The 25,407-nt window shown below is 47.4% G+C and overlaps 1 protein-coding gene across 11 annotated transcripts in view; it reads left to right on the top strand.

Moving 5' to 3' along the window:
• Positions 1 to 25,407, top strand: part of LOC140396535 (suppressor of tumorigenicity 7 protein homolog) — a 258,308-nt gene that overhangs the window by 166,160 nt on the left and 66,741 nt on the right. For 7 of the 11 annotated variants that reach the window (XM_072485261.1, XM_072485259.1, XM_072485252.1 and 4 more), the window contains exons 2-5: positions 1,442 to 1,524; positions 15,528 to 15,687; positions 22,468 to 22,522; positions 23,132 to 23,259. In XM_072485261.1, coding sequence (XP_072341362.1) covers positions 1,442 to 1,524; positions 15,528 to 15,687; positions 22,468 to 22,522; positions 23,132 to 23,259 — 426 coding nt within the window. The remainder of the gene's footprint in view (positions 1 to 1,441; positions 1,525 to 15,527; positions 15,688 to 22,467; positions 22,523 to 23,131; positions 23,260 to 25,407) is intronic. The other 4 variants (XM_072485254.1, XM_072485258.1, XM_072485251.1 and 1 more) reach the window with 2 other exon arrangements.

Raw genomic sequence — 25,407 nt, 5'->3', positions numbered from 1 at the left:
AATTCGACAGGCTTCGATCACTGCCTTCGATTTTGGCCAATAAAGGGGCGGGTGCCTTGATGGCTGGGTGTGTCCTTAGCGGTCATTAACCTTGGCTGTTTGGGCTCCCTGAGTAAAGGGAGTGGCGCCGATTAGTCTGTATCTGTATCGGTTACCTGAGTACAGTTCTTTTGTTCTGGGGAAATGGGCCATTAGAATGCAAAAGAGAGGGGGTTTCGATCGCATCTAGCTATCTGGGTTGCAAATACACACACAAGCTCTGAGTCTGTCTGAGTCCTGGGTTGACCATAATTCCCATGGTGCTTTGCAGGCAGCCACCTGAGATGGCTACAACCTTCTCACCTGAGTTTACGCTTGGGTGCATTTTACAAGGCAAATGTTGTTTATCTGCACATCTATAGCAAAATGGCAAGTGGTCAGTGAGTTGCCTTCAGCTTTGCTCTTGTACTGCATAAGCATTCCGAGTACGTCATTGCCTGAAGCGCGGCGGTGGGTACTCAATAGAGTCTATTTCTCAAGCAGCGAAGATGTGTTAACTCATGAGTGGGATAATATTTGTGTCTGGCTGTGTACTGACGATAGCAAGGTTGGAAGGTATAGGACCAGATGAGACTACCGCAGGCCATCTGGTCAAATTCTGTTTGTGCAATGTGTTTAATATTTACAAAAATAACTTTCACTGCTCAATACATATACAAATCATAAAGCTCACGATAAATGCTTCTCACCCATAAATGCAATGACTGTTATCCAGATTTTGTTCTATTGCACGTTTGCGCATCAATAATTCTGTTACTCAGCTTGAAGATTCTCCACCATACCTTTCTGTATCGATCTGTACCTTTCTGTATCTCTCTGTACCTGCTCCTCATGCCCATGATGAATCAAGAAAATCAAAATAAGGCTGAATATTTTTGAAAAATTATTCTCTGGACATGGGTGTTTTGTTGCCCAACCCTAATTGCCCTGAGAAGGTGATAGTGGATTTTCTTCTTGAATCTCGGTTGTTGTTTGCTCGGCTACGTCAGGGGGCAGTTTGGAGTCAGTTTACAGCAGGTTTTATTCCTCACAGAGAAGGAAGTAGTGAATTAGTTGGGGCTTTACAATAATCTTACTTCCAGGCCTTTATTCTTTAGAAAACTTAAATCAAATTCTCGAACATGATGTTTGAACTCTGGCTTACACGTCCAGGCCTCTGTTTTACACAGAAGTTAAACTCTTAAGACAAGCACTGTTGTCTGAAAACTATCTATAATTGTAAATGACAAGATAATACATGGAAATCTGTAACACAAATGTACATGTTCTATGCAATGATCGGATAGTACAATTGGATAAAATTGAAAATCAAGATGAATGATAAGTTTCATTAACTCCTGTGGAACTGTGCTTTTGCCTTTGAAGATGAATGTTAATGCATCTCTCTCTTTTCTTTTTGCAGTGAGTATGTTTTTGAATACATTAACCCCAAAATTCTACGTTGCTCTGACAGGCACATCATCTTTGATCTCCGGGCTTATTCTGGTGAGTAAATATCATTAATAGTAATATTATGGGCATAAATAGTGGTTACAGAATCAGATGGAGGGTTATCCAGCCTGCTGGCGATCCTGTCTAACATACTGCACCTATTCGGTTCTTCCACCTGTTGTAAATTTTTGGTTGCCTGTAAGGATTTTGATGCGAATGCTTCTATAGATTCTGAGCGGAATTTTCTGAAAAACATACCAGAGGCCTGGTTCCGAGGAAGCTTTCAAGTAAGGGTTTACCCGGCAATTGGCCAGAAGTGCTAACTCCCTCTGGAAAATTGGGTGGGCTGGGGACCATCTGAAAGAAGCAATTTAAACTGCTAACTGCAGATGGTCCTACCAGTTTTACCCTGAAAGAGTTAGAAGGCAAAAAACACGTCCAACTCCAGAGTAACTATTTAAAAACCCAGATGCAGCCTCGCACGGAACACCCTGCGCACACACGGCCCTCCAGGTGATCCTCCCCTCCGGTCTGGTCTGACACCCCCTCCCCCACCCGACCCCCTTGCCCGAACACCCCACCTCATCCTTTCTGACTGGACCCTGGTGTGACCCGAACCCCCCCCCCCCCCCACCGTCTGACTGGACATTGGTCTGCACACCCCCTTCGCAGTTTGACCTGACCACCCCGCCCCACCTTGTCTGAGTGTACTCTGGTCTGCCGCTGGGGGAGAATTGGTTTGGAATTCTGTTCTCTATTTTGATGGTGGGTTAAAGGCAGATCATGTTTCCGGATGGCAATGTTGGGAACCCTATTTGCAATCATTACCATCTCATGCATGCTAATTAGAAGATAATCTCGCCAGAATGTCCTCCAAATTAGGTTCCCCACCGGCGGGAACTTAGAATGTTCAGTTTTACGACTGTATACAAGTAGCGAGCTTTACCGCTTCCATGGCTTTGAGATAATTACTTTCACCTTCTTGGGGACCTCGCGTAACTTCACTTGGTAACAAACGCAATGCCAAGGCTGGAAACAGGAGGCACATAAAGGCTGGGAGGGTGAGAGGGTGCGACGGGAGGGTGGAACTGTGGAGAAATGGCTGGATACACGAGGCAATCTTACTGGGGAAGTGAGGGCGAGTGTTCTGAGAAGTGAGCGGGGGGGTGGGGGGGTGGGGGGGGGGTTGCAGGGGCTCAGTGCGGTGCTGGGGGTTAACTCAAGGTACTGATGATTAGAGTGAATAGTCAAAGGAAGAGGGGGAGTGGGGGGATGCAGTAGGGTGGCAGGTCCAGGGTGGGTGTCTGGTATGTGAAGGTGCCATCGGGAGGAGGACTAGACAGATAGCTTGGATAGTGGGAGGGGGAAAGGTGGACGACGAGAGGATGGTAACGGGTGTCACCTCTGAGGGGAGCAAAGGCAAATGAAGGTGGATCATGATAGGGTCCAGGGTAATGGAAGGAGGTACAAGCATGGTAGAAGGGACAGGAATGGTGATATTGGGTGGACCTATAATGATGGGGAGAGGTTGCGCTGTGACAGCGAGAGGTTAGAAGGTGGTGTAGTGAGTTTGAAAGGTGAAAGGCACCATTTTTCCATTCTGACTTTGACCATGCAGTTAGTCAGTCAATGAGATCCCGCAAGGTAGGAGGAGGAACTTTTCAGGGGGGGGTGGAATTGAAGGTCAGCATAATTGGCCAGCTGAAATGACTCCCTAATAATAATGAGGCAACCGGGTGTCGCTCATGCTCAGTTGTGTTCTGCTATCTGTGGTGAAGCCCGCATTGCAGCAGGTTTATTCCTGACTCATGGGACTCAATAACATTGTGATCCCAACAAGGTCGCTGTTCATTCTGTGCCATTTGCCATTGGCTGGAGTTAGAGGCAGGGATAAAGGGAGGGAGAGAGGAGGATACCTCCAAAAGGAGCTGGTGGATGACAGCCATCTCGCGACTCTCAATCTCCATCCTCCCGGTTGAATGGTTTTGGCTGATGAAGGCTCAAGCGGTTAGTCTTTCTTTCCTGCCAAGGCAGTGGTCTCTCTGTAGAGTCTCTAGGGTAGTGGAGTCGAGCAGAATAGTGTCAGAGGGAGGCCTCTTGTACATGGCTCTCACCACCCTGGGCAAAGGGCAATGTCTCTATTTGCAGACATATATGAACAGAGGAACACCCATCTCCGGTCCTCCAGGATGTCCTTTACCTGGAAGGGATGGGATGGGAATGCCACCCTGGTTAGACCACACTTTGAATACTGTGTCCAGTTCTGGTCGCCTCATTATAGAAAGGATGAGGGTGCTTTGGAGAGGGTATAGAGGAGATTTACCAGGATGCTGCCTGGACTGGAGGGCATGTCTTATGAAGAAAGGTTGAGGGAGCTAGGGCTTTTCTCACTGGAGCGAAGAAGGAAGAGAGGTGACCTAATAGAGGTGTACAAGGTGATGAGAGGCATGGATATGGTGGATAGCCAGAGACTTTTCCCCAAGGCGGAAATGGCTGTCACGAGGAGACATAATTTTAAGGTGATTGGAGGAAGGTATAGGGGAGATTTCAGAGGCCGGTTCTTTACACAGAGAGTGGTGTGTGTGTGGAATGCACTGCCAGCAGAGGTGGTGGAGTCAGAGTCATTAGGGATATTTAAGCGACTCTTGGACAAGCACATGGAAAGCAGTAAATTGAAGGGGTGTAGGTTAGGTTGATCTTGGATAAGGATAAATGGTCGGCACAACATTGTGGGCCGAAGGGCCTGTACTGTGCTGTGTACTGTTCTATGTTCTATGTCTTGACAGAGCCAAAGCTGGGAAGGGATTGGTTGTGGCTTGCTGTCTTTGAGATGAAGTGAAACCTGTAAAGGGCATGCTCACTAAATATATCGCTGCAATTCGTTCATACATCCACGGAGGCGTTGATGATACAGGTTGCAGGAAACCCTACCTTGTTAATGGCTCTCATCCAGATGAAAAGAAGGAGGGCACAAGGCCATGAGGATCGAGAGCCTGAGCAGCAAGAGGCAGCAGAGTTTCTTTAGGTTAAGAGGCTGACAAGCATGGACCACTTCACTGACGAGCATTGGTCCAATCGTGGATGTATCGCTGGCAGTGCTCTTATCCAAAAATGAGCGGAAGGCAACGCTGGAGGTGCCCTTGTATTTCCCGGATCTGATTGCTCACGTCTGCCAGCTTCTCCGGTATGAGCCATGGCCAGAAGGACTCTGGAGGAGTAATGCCTGCAATGAGTGAATGCCTTTCTGGGTGTCTTCTAAAAATGGCATCAGGACCTTTGACCCCATGAGGTGTCACCCAGCCGGAACCACACTGACAGAATGGAAAATTCTACCCAAGGAATACCTACTGCTGAAACGTTTCTAAATTGGATTATTGGAACTGCTTCTTGACTGGACCTGCAAGGTCTCTGGATTCAAGTCCAGGAGCTGTCTGCTTTCTTTTTCAATTACACAACGCCAGTCATGACCTTGTGACATTTCAAAATGCCGTGCAGCCAATGAAAGTACTTTTGAAGTGTAGTAATGGTGGAAACATCACACCGTTGCAATGTAGAAATTGCTGCAGCAGATTTGCACACAGCAAGCCCCAATAAAACAATAATGTATTGATGATTGGATAAGCCACTTCAGTGTCTTTGATTGAGGGATATAAATCGGCCAGCAGAACACGGATAGCTTCCCAGCCTTTCTTCAAAACGTCATGGGATCTTCTACCCGAGAGAGCAGACTGAGTTTTGTTTTTAGCACTTCATTCGAAAGACCGTACCTCCAACAGTGCAGCAATCCCTCAGTACTGCACTGGACTGTCTGTATTTCTGAACTTAAGTCTCTGGAGTGGGACTTGAACTGACAACCTTCTGACCCAGATGGGCAGGCTATTATAAGCTGAACTGCAGCTGAACAGTTGCGAGTTTTTTGTGCTTTTTGTTTGCGCCACCGGTTGGACCCTTCTCCAATTTTCAAGCGACTGAATATCTTTAGGATGTTGAATCATTAGAAGGGGCGCAGGCACAGCAGTGGACAGCACTCGTTTAGTTTGGTATAGTTTACAGAAGGATTGTTAGCATACTGTATTTACTAGCACACTATTACACTTTCTGTACTCCTCCACATGTCTGCTGCTCATTTCAAAGCACTTCACCCTGAGCTTATTGAAACATGGTGTAATATTTTGATGCATGTCCAAACAGTGCAGCAGTTCATCTGAGATCACATTGTCTGTTCCGACAGAAATTGAGGTCAGCCTTTAATGGGTTTTGAAGCCTTTTATCCAGACTGAGGCTGAGCCGAGTGAAGATTATGTTAAACATTATTGTTCACATCTACCAATTGAAGGGTTTATGAGCAGGATTACCTGGCATATATGCTTATTTCGTTGCACAAGTCCAGTCTTGCTGTAATCAGCAATACTCAATACTTGATGCCATTTTGCAGATAGTACCTGCCTGCTTATTCATTATTCATTTGTCCTAATTGCTCACTCAGTTTGAACACTTGTCTTATTGACATTTCTGGAGTTTAGCATTGGCTTTATTGTCTTCTTCTCCACTGCTGCGCCATTGTTCACTGCTGGTGTGATGGTTTGCTTGTACTGGCCATTCCCTAGCTTGTCATAGTCTTGCAATGAAAGAGCAGTATTTATGGTCAGGAGGTAGAAATGTTGTGTTTGTGGTGCATTTAGCTGCTCCACTCTTATTGAAATTCTCAATGAAGCAGTAAGAGCTGGAAATACTCAGCAAGTCTGGCGGTGTCCTTGGAGATGAAAGCAGAGTTAAGGGGGGGGGGGATTTTTCGCTTCCATTCTCGGGGGACAGAAATACGGAGGAACATAAACTCTTGGAGCAGGAGTAGGCCATCTGGCTCCTCGAGCCTGCTACACCATTCAATAAGATCATGGCTGATCTTTTTGTGGACTCAGCTCCACTTGCTCGCCCGCTCACCATAACCCTTAATTCCTTTACTGTTCGTTTACTGAAGGGAGAATAGCACAGGAGCCCCAAAACGGATTTCACGCCGGCATGATTTTCCTGTTGGATTGACCCCGCCCACTGTCTGTGACACAATGGGATACCCATTTGCGGACATTTACCTGTCATTATCAGACCTTCATGCCTGACACCCAACCCGCTACCCCCACGTTAAATTGTCCATTCACACTAGCACCCGGTGAGCAGATCCCACTGGAGGCGCACAGGTGATTACAGTACCCCTCGCGGGAAAGGGTCACTGCTCGGGAAGTGCCAGGGAGGCAATGCTGGTGACGGGTGGGGTGTTCCGAGGTTGGCTTCGGTGGTGGGATGGGTGTTTTCATTTCTATTTTTTTTTTTTTTTTTTTACATCTTGGCAGATGGAGCCAAAGAACAGACCCAACAAGACGTTGTGGGACTCACCCCTTCACTTCACTTTTCTTTTGGTTAAGTATTTTAAAATATGGCGAGAAAACCCGGCAGTGCCGCCGGAGGGCTATAAGACCATAGGAATTAGGCCACTCAGCCCATCGAGTCTGCTCAGCCATTCAATCATGGCTGGTATTTTCCTCATCCCCATTCGCCTGCCTTCTCCCCCTAATCCTCTGATGCCCTTATGCTCCGCTTTCCTGCCCATAATTTAAATTTAAAAAAATTTTTAGAGTACCCAATTCATTTTCTCCAATTAAGGGGCATTTTGGATTGGATTGGATTGGATTGGATTGGATTAGATTTGCTTATTGTCACGTGTACCGAGGTACAGTGAAAAGTATTTTTCTGCGAGCAGCTCAACAGATCATTAAGTACATGAGAAGAAAAGGGAATAAAAGAAAATACATAATAGGTCAACACAACATATACAATGTAACTACATAAGCACTGGCATCGGATGAAGCATACGGGGTGTAGTGTTAATGAAGTCAGTCCATAAGAGGGTCATTTAGGAGTCTGGTGACAGTGGGGAAGAAGCTGTTTTTGAGTCTGTTCGTGCGTGTTCTCAGACTTCTGTATCTCCTGCCCGATGGAAGAAGTTGGAAGAGTGAGTAAGCCGGGTGGGAGGGATCTTTGATTATGCTGCCCGCTTTCCCCAGGCAGCGGGAGGTGTAGATGGAGTCAATGGATTTTAGTATGGCCAATTCACCTAGCCTGCACATCTTTGGCTTGTGGGAGCGAAACCCACGCAAACACGGGGAGAATGTGCAAACTCCACAAGGACAGTGACCCAGAGCCGGGATCGACCCTGGGACTCGGCGCCGTGAGACAGCAGCACTAACCACCATGCTGCCTTCCTGCCCATAATGACACTTGCCAAAAAAATGGCAAAACTCCACCCAAAGTCTCAACAATACTTTAATACATGTGACAATAATAAATCGAATCAAATCATATGTGATTCCGATTCAGAAGGAAAAGAGTTCTGAACTAGTCATACTTGACTCGAAACATTAACTCCTTCTCCTCCACAGATGCTGCCAGACTTGTTGAATATTTGCGGCATTTTCTGGTTTTTATCATATTTCCAGCATCTGCACATTTTTCCTTTGGAGTTCTCATTGACGGTGTTTTATTGGTCTGCCTGACTCACTTGTGAAATCCTGTTTGGATCTGTTGTAGGATTTCTGCTGGAATGTGAAGCTGTGGCATTCCTGTGCTTGTTTTATCTATTCATTTGGAATCGGCCTGTGCAAAGATAACTTCAGCCTTTTGGATTTAAGAACTTTGCAGTTATTTTGGAGAATGATTTGGTGGCGTCATGCCAGCACAGTGGTTAGCACTGTTGCTTCACAGCGCCAGGGACCCGGGTTCAATTTTCGGCTTCGGTCACTGTATCTGCGGAGTCTTCTCGTTCTCCCTGTGTCTGCGTGGGTTTCCTCCGGGTGCTCCGGTTTCCTCCCACAACCCAAAGATGTGCAGGTTAGGTGGATTGGTCATGCTAAATTGCCCATAGTGTCCAAAGGTTAGGTGGGGTTACTGGATTACAGGGAGAGGGTGGAGGTGTGGGCTTAAGTAGGGTGCTCATTCAAGGGCCGATGTGGATTTGATGGGCCGAATGGCCTCCTTCTGCACTGTGAATTCTATGATCTATGATCAGCCACCTCTTCACTAAGCTTGGATCTCACTGCACTGAGTGTGGGGTGAGCAAGACTCAAGTTTGTGCAAAGAGTTTGTTTTTGTTTTGTTTAATATTTTTGAACTAAAAGACATTTGTTGGGACAGCTGGTTGGTTAAGCTCACTGTACATTCCTGGGCTGATAAGGTGGGCTGGCAAGGCAGTAATACACGGGAAATGGAGTATGTTACGTTCATCACTAATGAGATATAAGACGTCATACCCATAGGTGATGGATCAAAGATAATACAGTGCCATCTGACAGGCTTGATTACTTGTGTTCTCCTCAGCTCTGTATGTCACATCAGTGATGCTGTGAGTTCTTTCCTTTAGGTGATTCAACACTTACCACCCTGCTGGGTGACCTTTGATAATTGCAGGATCTGTCAGGAAATTGCTCATAAACCGTTTCAATATAAATACCTATCAAGTGATTTTAAAATGTCTGTTCTATTACAGCATCACATTGTGTTCTGAAATCCATTAAAGTGGTCACAATGTAAACAGCCCCATCTCTCCGTTAACACCGTGAATCGTATATGTGGGGTAGAAGCTTGGGGTTTACTATTGGATATATTCAACAAGTGGCATGGCAGCAAAATTCTCCTCCTCTCATCCCACTCACCTGGCTGCGTACTCTTTCACAAACTGAAAAGAGATTTATTAAACATATTTTCACCAAGATGGTACAGCTTGAATGTTTTTAAACAATTCTTTCGTGTTTTATCAGGTGTTTAAAACTCAACGGTAAATCCAGGGGTAGGATTTGTACTGCCGTTCTCCCAATTATCTGCTGCAGCTTGGGTAGAAATCCCTGGGGAGCAGCATGAGCCACCATTTACACTGTCCCTCCAGGGTTTCTGCTGAGGTTGCACTGAGAGATTTGGAGATCCCCTAATTAAGTTCTAACCCTCTGTTGATTACCCTTATAAGCCATGATATGGAGATGCCAGCGTTGGACTGGGGTGAGCACAGTTAGAAGTCTAACAACACCAGGTTAAAGTCCAACAGGTTTGTTTTAAACACTAGCTTTCGGAGCACTGCTCACCTTTCATTTCATTCATTTTCAGGAAGAATCAAACCTGTTGGCCTTTAACCTGGTATTGTAAGACTTCTTACTGTACCCTATAAGAACGCACATGCTTCAAGGATGTTAAGAAAGCTGATTTAGTGAAAGATGGAAAGGGGGGGGAAAAGGTTTTTAATTAAATTTTTATTTGATGGAGTATTACAATTATCGTTTCTTCCACCAGTCGGTCAGAGCAAATTTGCATTTCTGGCATATTTGATTTCCCAAAACACTCCGTAGCTAATTACGCTGGTTTGAAATCGAGGCTGGAATTCTCTAGCTGTTGTGATTCACTTTTCCCGCCGGCAGTGCACCCCTGCCCGTGGGTTTCTTGGCGGTGTGGGGTGGGTTCAATGGGAAATCCCATTGACAAGCGGTGGGGGTATAGAATCCTGCCGCCAGCGAACATCGCCGTCGCCGAGAAACACACGGCGGGGGGGGGGGGGGGGGGGGGGGGGGGGGGGAGTGGAGAATCTAGCCCCTAGTCTGTTGTAATAAAGAGGTCAATTTGCGGATGCACAGACATCAATGAAATCAGTGACGAGATAACCTGGTGTAGTGGAGTTTGCTGGGGAATATATATTGGCTGAGCTCACTCCTGGTAAATTAAGGCTGACCATATCCTAATAATTCTTAAAGGAAAATGATGGGGGCTGAGAGAAGTACGTTGTAAACAGTACCATCTGAAGAAAGGCAACAAATAAATTGCCAATATCTCTGACCTGGAGCGAAGCAGATTTGAATTTTGTAGCTGTATGTGACTGATCCTCGACAGGCTAGGGTGGTGGTTTCCCAGTGATTGACATTGCTTTAACCAAAATAATGGGCGGAATTCTCCCACTTTGAGACTGTGCAGTAGCAGGTGGCTGCAGCAGCGCCTGTCCCGCCGACCAGAGTAGCAGGATCCCGCGACAGATTCTGTGCTTGGAAGCCCATTCATTATGCAGCGGCCCTTCCGGAGGGCCGCTGCCCTAGACTCGACATGTATGCTCAAGCCGTCAGGAATCGCGTCAATGCCAGTTTCACAAGACAGCCCCGAACGTCACCGAAGCACAACGCAACGCCATCCGCGCTCTCAAGACCAACCGCAACATCGTCATCAAACCAGCAGACAAAGGAAGGGCCACCGTCATACTGAACAGAACAGACTACTGCAAAGAAGTGTACCGACAACTCAACAACCAGGAACACTACAGACAGTTACCCGCGGATCTGACCAAGGAACACATCCGCCAACTCAACAGACTGATCAAGACCTTGGATCCAGACCTTCAGAGCACCCTACGTGCTCTCATCCCACGTACTCCCCGCGTTGGAGATCTCTACTGCCTCCCGAAAATACACTAGGCCAACACACCAGGCCGTCTTATCAACCTAGCAATGGGACCCTGTGTGAGAACCTGTCTGGCTACATCGAGGGCATCTTGAAACCCTTCGTACAAGGAACGCTTAGCTTCTGTCGCGCCACGATGGACTTCCTACAGAAACTTAGCACCCATGGACCAGTTGAACCAGGAACATTCCTCATCACAATGGACGTCTCGGCACTCTACACCAGCATCCCCCATGATGACGGCATTGCTGCAATAGCCTCAGTACTCAACACCGACAACTGCCAATTCCAGGTGTAATTCTGCAACTCAACCGCTTCATTCTGGATCACAACGTCTTCACCTTCGACAACAAGTTCTTCATCCAGACGCACGGAACAGCCATGGGGACCAAATTCACACCTCAATCTGCCAACATCTTCATGCACAAGTTTGAACAAGACCTCCTCACTGCACAGGACCTTCAACTGACATACACCAGATACATCGATGACATTTTTTTCCTTTGGACCCAGGGCGAAGAATCACTGAAACGACTACACGATGACATCAATAAGTTCCATCCCACCATCAGACTCACCATGGACTACTCTCCAAATCGGTTGCATTCTTGGACACACTCGTCTCCAACAAGGACGGTCACCTCAGCACTTGGCTTTACCTCAAGCCCACGAATAACCTCACGATGTTCCACTTCTCTAACTTCCATCCTAAGCACATTAAAGAAGCCATCCCTTATGGACAAGTCCTCCATATACACAAGATCTGCTCAGACGAGGAGGAGCTTAATAGACATCTACAGACGCTGAAAGATGCCCTCGTACGAACGAGATATCGCACTTGACTCATCAATCGACCGTTCCAATGCGCCACAGCAGAAAACCGCACCGATCTCCTCAGAAGACAAACACAGGACACAACCGACAGAGTACCCTTCGTCATCCAGTACTTACCCGGAGCAGAGAAACTACGACATCTTCTTTGCAGCCTTCAACACGTCATCGATGAAGATGAACATCTTGCCAATGTCATCCCCACACCCACACTACTTGCCTTCAAACAACCGTGCAACCTCAAACAAACTATTGTTTGCAGCAAACTACCCAGCCTTCAGAATAGCGACCACGACACCAGACAACCCTGCCATGGCAATCTCTGCAAGATGTGCCAGATCATCGACATGGGTACCACCACTACACGTGAGAACACCACCCACCAGTTACGCGGTACATACTCGTGCAACTCGACCAACGTTGTCTACCTCATACGCTGCAGGAAAGGATGTCCCGAAGCGTGGTACATTGACGAGACCATGCAGACGCTGCAACAACGAATGAACAGACATCGCGCGACAATCACCAGGCAGGAACGTTCCCTTCCAGTCGGGGAACACTTCAGCAGTCAAGGGCATTCAGCCTCCGATCTCCGGGTAATCGCCAAGCAGAAACTTATAGCCGAGTTCCGCACACATGAGTGCGGCCTCAACCGGGACCTGGGATTCATGTCGCATTACATTCATCCCCCACCATCTGGCCTGGACTTGCGAAATCCTACCAACTGTCCTGGCTTGAGGCAATTCACACCTCTTAAACCTGGAGTTATCCCTCTCTCTGGATCTGTAAAGACTTAATTACCTGCATATGCTCACATTCAAAGCATTGTCCTACATCTTTGACTTTGTCTATGTTTCCGGAACATACCTCTTCATTCACCTGAGGAAGGAGCAGTGCTCCGAAAGCTAGTGTTTGAAACAAACCTGTTGGACTTTAACCTGGTGTTGTAAAACTTCTTACTAAGTATATACCAGCAGAGACCAGCAAAACATTCGCGTGAAATTAGTATCTTTAAATATCCTTCCCATGCTATACCTCTCGAGCCATACCCATCCCATTTCTTTCATCCCTCCTAATACATCTCCACCCCATCCCCCATACCATCCACTTTTCTATCCCATCTCCCTTCCACACCTCCCAAGCTGTTGTGATTTTTGCCTTCCATGCCGCATCATTCCCTCTCTCCCATTCCATCCCACCTCCTTTATTGGCCCCTAACTCCCTCCCATGTCATTTCCTTCCCCATACCAATGCCCCCCACCCTTCCATGCTATCCACCGTCAAATTATGTTCTCTTTCCCCATCTAGCCCCTGTCCCGTGCTGTCTTCCAAACCCCTCCTCACCATCATCCAGAGCAGAGTACGTGAGAGTGACGGAGGCCGGGGGAGTGGCACTGATAGAGGCCGGGGTGAGTGGCAGTGTCAGAGGCCGGGGGGAGTGGCAGTGTCGGAGGCCAGGGTGGGGGGGGGGGAGGGGGGAAGAGGAGTGGCACTGTCAGAGGCCGGGGGGAGTGGCAGTGTCGGAGGCCGGGGGGGAGTGGCAGTGTCAGAGGCCGGGGGGAATGGCAGTGTCGGAGGCCGGGGGGGAGTGGCAGTGTCGGAGACCGGGGGGGAGTGGCAGTGTCGGAGGCCCGGGGTGGGGGGGGAGAAGAGTGGCAGTGACGGAGGCTGGGGGGAGTGGCAGTGACGGAGGCTGGGGGGAGTGGCAGTGTCGGAGGCTGGGGGGAGTTTCAGTGTCGGAGGCTGGGGGGAGTGGCAGTGTCGGAGGCTGGGGGGAGTGGCAGTGTCGGAGGCTGGGGGGAGTGGCAGTGTCGGAGGCTGGGGGGAGTGGCAGTGTCGGAGGCTGGGGGCAGTGACAGTGTCGGAGGCCGGGGGGGGGGAGTGGCAGTGACGGATGCCGGGGGAATGGCAGTGACGGTGACCCGGGGAGTGGCAGTGACTGGGGGGCGTGGCAGTGACGGAGGCCGGGGGAGTGGCAGTGACGGAGGCCGGGGGGAGTGGCAGTGACGGAGGCCGGGGGGAGTGGCAGTGACGGAGGCCGGGGGGGAGTGGCAGTGACGGAGGCCGGGGGGAGCGGCAGTGACGGAGGCCGGGGGGAGCAGCAGTAACAGAGTCCAGCGAAGTGGCAGTGACGGAGTCCCGGGGAGTGGCAGTGATGGAGGTCAGGGGGAGTGGCAATGTCGGAGTCCCGGGGAAGGGCAGTGACTGAGGTCAGGGGGAGTGGCAGTGACGGAGGTCAGGGGGGAGTGGCAGTGACTGAGGTCAGGGGGGAGTGGCAGTGACGGAGACCGGGGGGAGTGGCAGTGACGGAGGTCAGGGGGAGTGGCAGTGACGGAGGTCAGGGGGGAGTGGCAGTGACGGAGGTCGGGGGGGAGTGGAAGTGTCGGAGGCCGGGGGGAGTGGCAGTGACGGAGGCAGGGGGGAGTGGCAGTGACAGAGGCCGGAGGGAGTGGCAGTGACGGAGGCCGGGGGGAGTGACAATGACGGAGGTCAGGGGGAGTGGCAGTGACGGAGGTCAGGGGGGAGTGGCAGTGACGGAGGTCAGGGGGGAGTGGCAGTGACGGAGGTCGGGGGAGTGACAGTGACGGAGACCGGGGGGAGTGGCAGTGACGGAGGTTAGGGGGGAGTGGCAGTAACGGAGACCGGGGGGAGTGGGGAGTGGCAGTGACGGAGGTCGGGGGGAGTGGCAGTGACTGTGGTCGGGGGGAGTGGCAGTGACGGAGGCCGGGGGGAGTGGCAGCGACGGAGGTCGGGGGGAGTGGCAGTGTCGGAGGCTGGGGGGAGTGGCAGTGACGGAGGTCGGGGGAGTGGCAGTGACGGAGGTCGGGGGGAGTGGCAGTGACGGAGGTCGGGGGGAGTGGCAGTGACGGAGGTCGGGGGGAGTGGCAGTGACGGAGGTCGGGGGGAGTGGCTGTGACGGAGGTCGGGGGGAGTGGCAATGACGGAGGTCGGGGGGAGTGCCAGTGACGGAGGTCGGGGGGAGTGGCAGTGACGGACAAATAGCATACGGCATTTCAGGATCTGCTTGTGGATCTGTGGGGGCTTTATAGGGAGGCGGTGGAAATCTGGTCCTTACCTGGTCCAGCAGGCACAGCCGGTGACACCCACGTCACATTCACTGTAAATACGATATGAGAATGTGTAATATTTTTTAAATATTAATATTTCACGTTGATGGACCCTTCTCTCTCTGGTGCCAGAAACTTTGAACGACTTTCAATTGACTTGAGTTGTGGGGGGCATAGTCTAAAAATCAGGGCTAGTCCGATCAGGAGAGATGTTAGGAAGAACTTCTTCACTCAAAGGGTGATAGAGGTCTGGAACTCTCTCCCGCAAATAGCTAGATCAGCTGTTAATTTTAAATCTGTGATTGATAGATTTTTGTTAAGCAAAGCCATTAAGGGATATGAGCCAAAGGCAGGTAAATGGAGTGAGGTCACAGATCAGCCACGATCTCATCGAACGACGGGACAGACTTGAGGGGCTGAATGGCCTACTCTAGCTCCTGTGACTGCACGTGAACTCATCCTCATGAACGGTCAGCAGAGAATAAGTGGAACTGTTCCCTCTTTATCTTTGAATAAATGGATAATAAATGTCACACTGAATTTACTTGGTGCTTGACTTTTCAGTGCTGAACAATTGTTTTACACTTGGGTCAGGTGGTGTCCATTACGGAAGCAGTCTTAAAGGTTGTGTCAGATTTCCAGGTTTAATTGACGATTTGAATTTTCTTTGTTGTACAGATATTTGAATGGTGGTATTTTCGAAAGTATGGAACATCATTTATTGAACAAGTTTCAGTCAGCCACTTGAGGCCGTTGCTTGGTGGGGTGGACAGCACTGCCCCCAGCAACTCCACCTCCAACAATGGAGATACCGATTCCAACAGGCAAAGTGTATCAGGTAACCACACAGCATGACCATTCTTTGAGATCGTTCCTTGTTTCATTTTAAAATGCTGTGGGCACTTTGTGTGCCCTAAGATGTTTTTTTTTCCCCGGTAAAAGACCCGTCGGCTATTCCTAATGCAGGGTACCACACTTGAGGCCAAAGCATACAACAGATGTGAAGCTTGAACGCGAATCTCCATCTACTCCACCAATCAAGGCTTCTTTTTCAGGCATTTCTTCCCCAGAGCTTCCTTCCTCAGCATCGCCCCCTCCTCCTCCCTGCTTTTAAAAGTCTCCTTAACATCCTTTTCTTTGCGTTGACCATTGCTTCCTCCTCCAAAACAATTTCCCTATCTTTTCCTTTTGCTTAGGGACCGCTATTTGTCCACCATCCTGTAACAGATAGCCCCCTATGGGTGGGGAAACAGTATAGAACTGTAAGCTGCTGACTGATGGGCTGGGGAAGAAGTAATGTTCACAGAGAATTAATAGGCAACCAAGTGAATCATAAATATCCTTCAGTGTGTTAAGCTGATATTAAACGTGGTAAATAGTCATAGAATTATGGGTGTATATGTTAAATAATATGCTCTGTGGAGGTAGGTAGAATGTAAGTTCAATGAAATGATGCTGACCATCTGAAAATGGTAAGTGGCATTTAACCTTGAATACCTAGTCCGAACCTTTGTAGCATTTGAACATTCTCACCTTCTCACAATTTCATTGAATCCCTACAGTGCAGAAGGAGGCCATTCGGCCCATCGAGTGCACTGGCCCTTTGAAAGAGCACAACACCTGGGCCCAATCTCCCGCCCTATCCCCATAAACTCACACAACCTTTGGACACTAAGGAGCAATTTATCATGGCCAATCCACCTAACCTGCATATCTTTGGACTGTGGGAGGAAACCGGAGCACCCGGAAGAAACCCACGCAGACACGTGGAGAACGTGCAGACTCTGCACAGACAGTGACCCAGCCGGGAATCGAACCTGGGACCCTGGAGCTGTGAAGCAACTGTGCTAACCACTATGCGACCGTGTTGCCCACTATGCCACAGTGAGGCAGCAGTGCTGACCACTGAGCCACCGTTCTCCGAGTTTGAGAAAGTTAGCGTGGTAGAATTTATGAAAGACATTGAATCGTAGTGCTAAAGGTGGCAAATTGACATTGCTGAACTATGAGGGCCAATTGTGGATGTATGCAGCAGATCCATATTGTAAAAATCTGAAAGGTTCACTGAAGGATTGATTCCTGAATGGACAAGGAGTAATGGGAAGAGGTCAGAGTAGGATAGTGCTGAAGTGAATGGGAATCTCATTACTTCACTCCTGTACTGTAAAAGTTTGCAATTACTGTGGAATATCATTTGTGGAAGCTGCACACATTCACATCAAATTCCTCACACCGTCATGTTAACAAAAACATAGGCCAGAAGCTTATGTGCCAATTAACAGCCACTGAAAGGCCATTTGCCTCTCAGGCTCAATTTGTAGGCTGGCCGGCAGACGAAAGCTCAGGAGGAGTACCTGGAAATAAAGAAAGTTCGATCTCGAGCAGGAAGGTGGGGAAGGGGCCTCCAACAGAAGCTCCCTTCTGACTGGGGATGCCCTCCCCTGAAGGCCTGATGACCTCTGGAACATCCACCCCAGAATGGCCTATCACCAGAGACCCCGATCGACCCCTGACACTTAGCTTTTTCTCCGGTTCCCGTGACTTACTGCCAAGCAGCTGTTGTGTGCAGCACGGTAGCATTGTGGTTAGCACAATTGCTTCACAGCTCCAGGGTCCCAGGTTCGATTCCGGCTTGGGTCACTGTCTGTGCGGAGTCTGCACATCCTCCCCGTATGTGCATGGGTTTCCTCCGGGTGCTCCGGTTTCCTCCCACAGTCCAAAGATGTGCAGGTTAGGTGGATTGGCCATGCTAAATTGCCCTTAGTGTCCAAAATTGCCCTTCGTGTTGGGTGGGGTTACTGGGTTACGGGGATAGGGTGGAGGTGTTTACCTTGGGTGGGGAGCTCTTTCCAAGAGCCGGTGCAGACTCGATGGGCCGAATGGCCTCCTTCTGCACTGTAAATTCTATGAAATGATTGATTGGCTGGCATCACTCCACGACAGGGCTGCTTCCTGAATGAGGGGTGGATGTCCCACCTTATGCCAATTAACGCCCATTGGAGCATAAAATGGCAGCGGGCTGTTGAAATTGATGGGATGAGTTTCCCGCCGACTCTTTGTATCCTAAAAGTTCGGGCCATAATTTTATTATTTTAATGGGTCGTGTCGCGGTTAAAATAGATAATGAAAGAATTTACTATGAATGCATTAAATGCTTAACGTAATATCTCGGTATAATTTTTAGGCCAAAGACTTACCGACTTTCAGTAGTGAGAACAGGGGCCATGGTGTGATATCTTTTATGGAGTGGTGGAGAATACAATTGCAATTTCATCAATAACCTTTTTTCTGCAATATGGTCAATATCTAAGTTCTAACAATTCTATTGTGTAAAACATTGAAATTTCAAACTCTCAATTGTTTAAAATTCTGTAAATCTGCACTTGTCTTCCTTAGAGCATGAACACGAACAAATCCTTCAGCTCCCTGCCCTTACTGCTTTTTATAAGCTTGGCCAGCAGGGAAGAATTTGTCTGCATGGCAGTGTGGACCCCAGTAATGGAAGCATTTGCCTTTAAATCTTGTGCAGATATGTATACAGTTTAGGAGTGTACAGATCACAGCTTTTGGGTTATGTCCTGTTTCTCTGACCTGAAAGTCATTGAGTGAACAAATACTGGAGGAGAATTTGCCCTGTGGAGTATTATCTACAGAATATTGTTTTTGTTTTCATTCTTTCATGGGATTTGGGTGCTGTTGGCAAGGCCAGCATTTGTCGCCCACCTCACTGTTACCTCATAGCTTCAGGGTCCCAGGTTTGATTCTCGGCTTGGGTCACTGACTGTGCGGAGTCTGCACGTTCTCCTCGTGTCTGCGTGTGTTTCCTCCGGGTGCCCCGGTTTCACCCCACAATCCAAAGATGTGTAAGTTAGGTGGATTGGCCATGCTAAATTGCCCTTAGTGTCCAAAATAAAAAGAGGCTCGGTGGGGTTACTGGGTTACGGGGATAAGGCGGAGGTGTGGGTTTAAGTTGGGTGCTCTTTCCAAGGACCGGTGCAGACTTGATGGGCTGAATGGCCTCCTTCTGCACTGTAAATTCTATAGTAAGAAGTCTTACAACACCAGGTTAAAGTCCAACAGGTTTGTTTCAAACGCTAGCTTTCAGAGTACAGCTCCATCCCACCTGAGGAAGGAGCAATGTTCCAAAAGCTAGTTTTGAAACAAATCTGTTGGACTTTAACCTGGTGTTGTAAGATTTCTTACTGTGCTCACCCCAGTCCAATGCCAGCATCTCCACATCATGTAAATTCTATGATCTACGAGCTGCCGTGGTGGGATTTTTAACCCACATCACGATAACTGATGTGGATATCTGGATTACCAGTCCAGTGACATTACTGCTGCACCAATGTCTTCCTATGTTTAATATATTTGAAATTAGCACCAGGAAGTTTATACTTTGGCTCCATTTAGCAAGTAAGATAACACAGCAGACTCCCTACCAAACTATTTTGAGAAATCTGCAAAATGGCTGTTTTGTCACAAGAGGATTATGAAAGAGAAATGTTATGTAGACGCCCTGTCAACGTTAATGGTGTATCTGATATATTATTTACTTTGCAGGATAAACCTGCTTTATTGATTTAAATATAGTTATCTTTCACAGGCCAATACTGTTTAATGAAAAGTTCATATTTCTATTTCTAGACAGTTTCTGCAGCTGTTGCAGATTCCTTTGGAAATGTAATTTTGCCTGATGTGCTTCACAAACAATGCACTAACATTTAGCTTTTGGGACCTCTCTGCTGAGTCACAATAAGAGCAGACCCTTTCAGTTTAATTTGGGATTATGAAAGCTAGGCTTATTGTTCCACTGCAAAGGGATTCTATGATTCCATGCTTTCTACGGAATGAATTCTACAGTCATTTGGTTTTCGTAGCACTGACGGGAGTGAGGTCAGCGAGAACTCCCTGATGCAGGGCGCTTTGTTAGACTGATCCAGGAGTTTTTTTGGGGGGGGGGGGGGTGTTGGGGATGGGCTTTGTCTGCTACTTATATAGATCAGCTATAATCTTTTAAATCCCGATTTGTTTGCAACTGGAATGCAGGAAAGATTTGGAAACAAGTTACAACATTTAAGTGCTTTAGATGAAGATTATACATGGCTGTTTCAGTGCCTTGTGTGCTTGTATTGAATAGTAACTGAACTGTGAGGCTCAGTTACTGAAGATACTAGCTGCAGAACTATTTTGGATGTTTCAGGGATGCATGTTATCTGAAACACAGTGAATGTGCAAGTACTTAACAGTAAATAAATTTTTCTGTGCTATAATTATCCTTGAAGGTGTTCGGCTTGTGTTGATGAGCAGGCTGGTGATTGAGATTGTAACAAGACAGTTTTCTCAAATAACTAACTGTGGCTCAGCTCAGCATAGAAAGAGTCAGTAGCTGCAACTCCCAAATCAGAATCGAATGTTCCTTTCTTCTCACTCTTTGTCCATCTGCACACTCTTTTCAAATGGGGAGGTGTTGGAAATGCGTGTGCATTCTCCCCATGCGTGAACCATTATTCCATTGTTCCATCTCCATTTTGTGCAGAGTGAAATGGACAGGGCACTTTCAGGAACGCCCTCAAATAACCTGCGGCAGCCACGCCGTACAGCATGACGCCGGCCACGCGTGGACCCGGCCTGCCAAAAACTGCCTCCCTGTAACCCCCTCACCACCCGCAACCAGTCACCCTAGCCCCCGCCGAAGCCCCCCCCCCCCCCAACCAGCGGAACGGCTCTTCCCCCCCGACTGTGGCTGATCCCCGAAAGTTGGGAGGACACGTGTCCCACACCGTCAAGTACGCAGTTTTATGAGGGGGACGAAGCATTGGAAAAACGCTGCTGTCCCCGATTCCAGCGTAGAAATGGATTCTCCGACCGATCGCTGAACGCGATTTCGGCATCGCCGATAAGAGAATCCAGCCTATGTGTGATGATCACCATATTTAATGGTGTCTATTCCAAATGCCAGTACAGACACAGATAGACCATTATATTCAGGTTAAATCAATAGTCAGATTCATTTTACAGGATGATTGTGGAGATTCAGTAAAACACAGCAAGTCTTGGGAAACAAAGGTAAAATCCATTCCAAAACGTAGGCCGAAATTCTCCGGCCATTAGGATTCTCAATTCCCACTGGCAGTGCACCCCTGCCCGCGGGTTTCCCGGCAGCTTGGGGTGGCTTCAATAGGAAACTCCATTGACAAGTGGCGGGAAGAGAGAACCAGCTAGTGACACGCCGGCTAGAAACATGCAGCTGGGGGACAGGAGAATCCCGCTCGTAATGCCTTTGTCATAGTAATTATCTCACTGTCTGATTTGTATGCAAGACATTTAGAGGAACCGATCTTCAGTCGGCGTAAGTGGTGTGAGTTGAGACAATTCTGCCCAATGCATTGAGTCTGCCAGTTAACATTCTATTGAGACCAAAGTGAAAATATAAAGAAAGGTCTCCACTAAATCACTGCCCAGAGGCCTCTGAGCAAAGAGCTGTCAACCAATCAAGTTTAAACACACAGGCCTGAATTTTCACTCCCGTGTTGGGAGCACGGAATTAGGACAATTCCCAGCTCCGCAAACCCAACTCAGGAAAAAGGAGTTCCAATTTTCGGTCCGAGGTGGGTGGGCGCGAGTGAAAACGGGAGTTGTGGTTGACAACCCTGGAAAGAGTTTAGAGGCTGTCAAGTGTGAGGCAGGGGTGGGGGGAATATTTTCTTTGGTGCTCTGGCACTTCATCAAAGATATCAAAACAGGAATAAAATTACAAATGGTCCACACCCCACCCACACAATACCCTTGCCCATCCCTGCTGTCCATTGCCCTCATACCCTCCATGCACACTCACTGTACCTCTTCCCCTCCCATCCCCATGGCCCTTTATAACACTAAAGCCTGCATTTTAGGGATGGGCAATACACTCTGGCCTAATCAGTGATGCCCATATCCTGTGAAAGAGAACAACAAAGCAACATCTAAATTTCAAAATTCTTATCCTCGTTTTCAAGTTCCTCCGTGGCCTTGCCCCTCCTATCTCTGTAAGCCCCAAAACCGTCTGCGATATCTGCGTTCCTCACATTCTGGCCTCCTGCGCATCGCCAAATTTAAATATGCCTCTAATGGCAGCCGGGCCTTCACTTTGCCAAGACCCAAGCCCTGGGTGCCTGCTGCTTCTCCACCTGGCTTTCCTCGATTAAGGCACTCCTTGAAACCTACCTCTTTGACCAAGCTTTGATTGCCTGATATAATATCTCCTTATTTGGCTCAATGCCATGCCCTGCTCTACAATGCTCTTGTGAAGCACCTGGGGATGTTTCATTTTGCTAAAGATGCTATACAAATATAAGTTGTTGTTATATTTGCCACCATTGGGAATTATGCAGTTAAGAAACTCTAAATGGGCTTTCTGGCATGCAGTGTAACAACAATGTAACAATTCCCGTACCAGCCTCCCCGAACAGGTGCCGGAATGTGACGACTAGGGGCTTTTCACAGTAACTTCATTTGAAGCCTACTTGTGACAATAAGCGATTTTCATTTAATTTAATTTTCATGTGTTATGCTCATTCACTCCAGAGCAATAGACAATAAACACATACTGGTAATTGCTTTCTATTTGCCCTGACAGAATGCAAGGTATGGCGAAACCCACTAAATTTATTTAGAGGAGCCGAATATAATCGGTGAGTAATTTTGCATTCAGTTCCTGGTACCATGGCATATGCGGACGATTCTCATCTTATGATTTAATTGTTAACTTTAAGCTGCACGAATAACTTTGTAACATGCGGCATTACAAGAGACAGCTATAATGCTCAGCTATGTTCCTGAGTTCCTTACTTTTTGGTCAGCGTATCTCATATTGCAGCGGAATCTATTTGCTAAATGTGTACCTGTAAAAATGCGCCAGAAGTGCGATGCTGACTTCTTTGGTCTAGGAAAGTATTGTGCAATTAGGATTTGCCTCCTCCTTGGGTTTTTTTTTCTCTGTTGGTGCAATATTATAGAAACTCGGGCTTCTTTTCTTCAAGAGAAGGGAGAATAACTGAGCTTTCATGTTTGGGACAAGTGCTTAAATTCTTCACATTCTGTAGTTAATTGGCAACTTTGGTTCGGATGCAACAGAATTTCTAATAATCACCTTTTTACATTATTAATCGCGGCAGCATCTGTTCTTTAGAATTGGGAGTTAAAGGACGTATTGATTGCCAGTATTCAGCTCATCTTGGCTCTAGCCTATATATAGGTTGTTTGTTCAGTGGTCACTTTTACTCTGCTTTATTCTTTTGAAGGTATACGTGGGTAACAGGAAGAGAACCGTTGACATATTATGACATGAATCTTTCTGCGCAAGATCATCAGACCTTCTTCACTTGTGAGACCGACCACTTACGGCCTGCAGACGCTAGTAAGAAGGACTGTAAGATCTAGAATTCAGACATTCATGAATATTGCATAATTTACTGTTTGCCTGTCTGACTTGTAATTCAAAAATCCGCATCATTTTTGTACCTCCTGAAAAAAAATATATGTTGTTTCTTTTTGGGGTATTGCGGATTAATCTGTTAACATAGTAGGTACTGCACCCTCCAATTTTAGAAGAAGGTACTTGCCTGTATTTTTAAAAGTTTTGATTTTTCTCCCATTGATTTTTCTTTTCAATATTGATCCCCTTCATCCAAGAGACATGCTGATTTGTGCTGGTGTACGGTTTCCACAATCTGTGAGCTGCATCTGGGACCTGGCTGAAGTTCGTACTTAATATGTGAATAGTGGAAACTTGCTACTGATCTGAAGCAGACCTCAGCCAAGCTCATTTCTGCCCTCACTCGACATCTGCAAGTCTGCACTCTTTTTGAAAGAGGCTAGATCCTACTCTTTGAATGGAAATCCTTGGCAAATTGGTTCTTCCTTTTTCCTTGTTGGGAGAGGTTCAGGCCAGTCATTGCCCTTATTGCCACCCTCGGTGTGGACCTGGGAGAAATCCCAGCAGGTTATTGTTCTGTTTAGATCAGTACCATAGTCTGTACAAGTTGCCATTGGTGAAGCTCCTTTTCAATATTAATCAAATTCCTCGTATCAACGCTGCAAAAAAATGGGGTGGGGATGTTTTTCTTGTTTCGGGGAGTGAGAATTCCTCTTTCTACAGCAGTTTTTTTTTGTCAAATTTACAATGGGTCATATAAGGAGTTTACTTTTCATAAAAGAAAACTTTGATGCGCAATAACACTGAGCAATGGATATACCTAAAATATAGAGTGTGTGTGATATTGAATACTGCCGTCACAGAGGCAATCATCTCAAGATATATGGGGTTATTTTGATGAAAGAATAAAAACAGATGCTAAATTGATTCTGTGCTAACAAGACACGCTTGTTTGAAAGTCTGGTTTTAGTTTGCATCTTTGGGCCCTAATTAATGTTCACCATAATTTGAGCTCGCCTGCAGGTGTTACATTAGAAAGCTGCAGGGTTAATCCTCAAGCGCTGATTGGATGCAATTTTTAATCGAACAGTGTATGCGGACTCCGTGCATCCACTTCCACTGATGTGAGGTTTCAGAATTACTCAGGGGCCGATTGAGAAGGTGCACCAGTTCTTGGAAGGAGCACTAGAAGCCTAGTTGGGGAGAAGACCTGTACCCACAGGGGGGAGAGGTTACCTAGTCCCTCTATGTCCTCTCTCCTGCCTGCTCATGTTCTCCTCCCATCCCTCCTGCATGCCTGGGGATCCTCGGCAATATGTCGATGTCCAATCACTCCCTTTCTCTCCAGGTGAAGGCCAGTAAGATAGAGTAATACCGCACTCTCTTTTTGGGTGAAATTTCATAATTTTCAGAATACACCTTGATAGAAATGTTGGTAAAATCTTGACAAACACTCCACAACGGTTCCTGATGTGTTCTAAAAGTCATCTTCAAACCTCTTGCAGCATGTTAATCGGAAAGTATGATACACCTTTAGGTTGTGCTCAGTCCTCTCCAGCGACTAGATTCCTAATCTGCTGGTCGGTGTTAAGAGGAGGTGTTGTTAAGCACTAACATGCAGCGTCGTCAGTGAGGACGAGCGGGAACTTGAATGGAAATCGACTGCTTAATAACAATGGTTCCTGATGCAAGCTTCAATTCCTTAACCAAGAAGGTGCAGACTAAATATAGGTATGGATAGGTTAGGTGAGTGGGCCGAAATTTGGCAGATGGAGCTTAACGTGGATCAGTGTGAGATCATCCATTTTGGTCGGAAAATTGGAACGGCGACTTATTATCTAAATGGAGAGAAACATTAGTGGCTTTGGTCCAGAGGGATCTAGATGTCCTCAGAAAACTAGTGAGCAGGTACAACATGTAATAAGGGAGGCAAATGGAATTTTGGCCTTTATAGCTGAAGGGATAGAGTATAAAAATAGGGGAGTGTTGCTGCATCTGTACAAGGCATTTGGTGAGACCGCACCTGGAGTACTGTGTACCGCTTTGGTCCCCTTATTTGAGGAGTGACGGAGTTGCATTAGAGGCGTTTCAGAGGAGGTTCTCTGGATTGATTTCAGAGATGAGGGGTTTGTCTTCTGAAGA

The sequence above is a fragment of the Scyliorhinus torazame genome, chromosome 19 (assembly GCF_047496885.1).
Source record: "Scyliorhinus torazame isolate Kashiwa2021f chromosome 19, sScyTor2.1, whole genome shotgun sequence".
In the NCBI taxonomy this organism is placed as follows: Eukaryota; Metazoa; Chordata; class Chondrichthyes; order Carcharhiniformes; family Scyliorhinidae; genus Scyliorhinus; species Scyliorhinus torazame.
The sequence above is the reverse complement of the archived record's forward strand: the minus strand, read 5'-3'. Positions and strand labels throughout refer to the sequence as shown.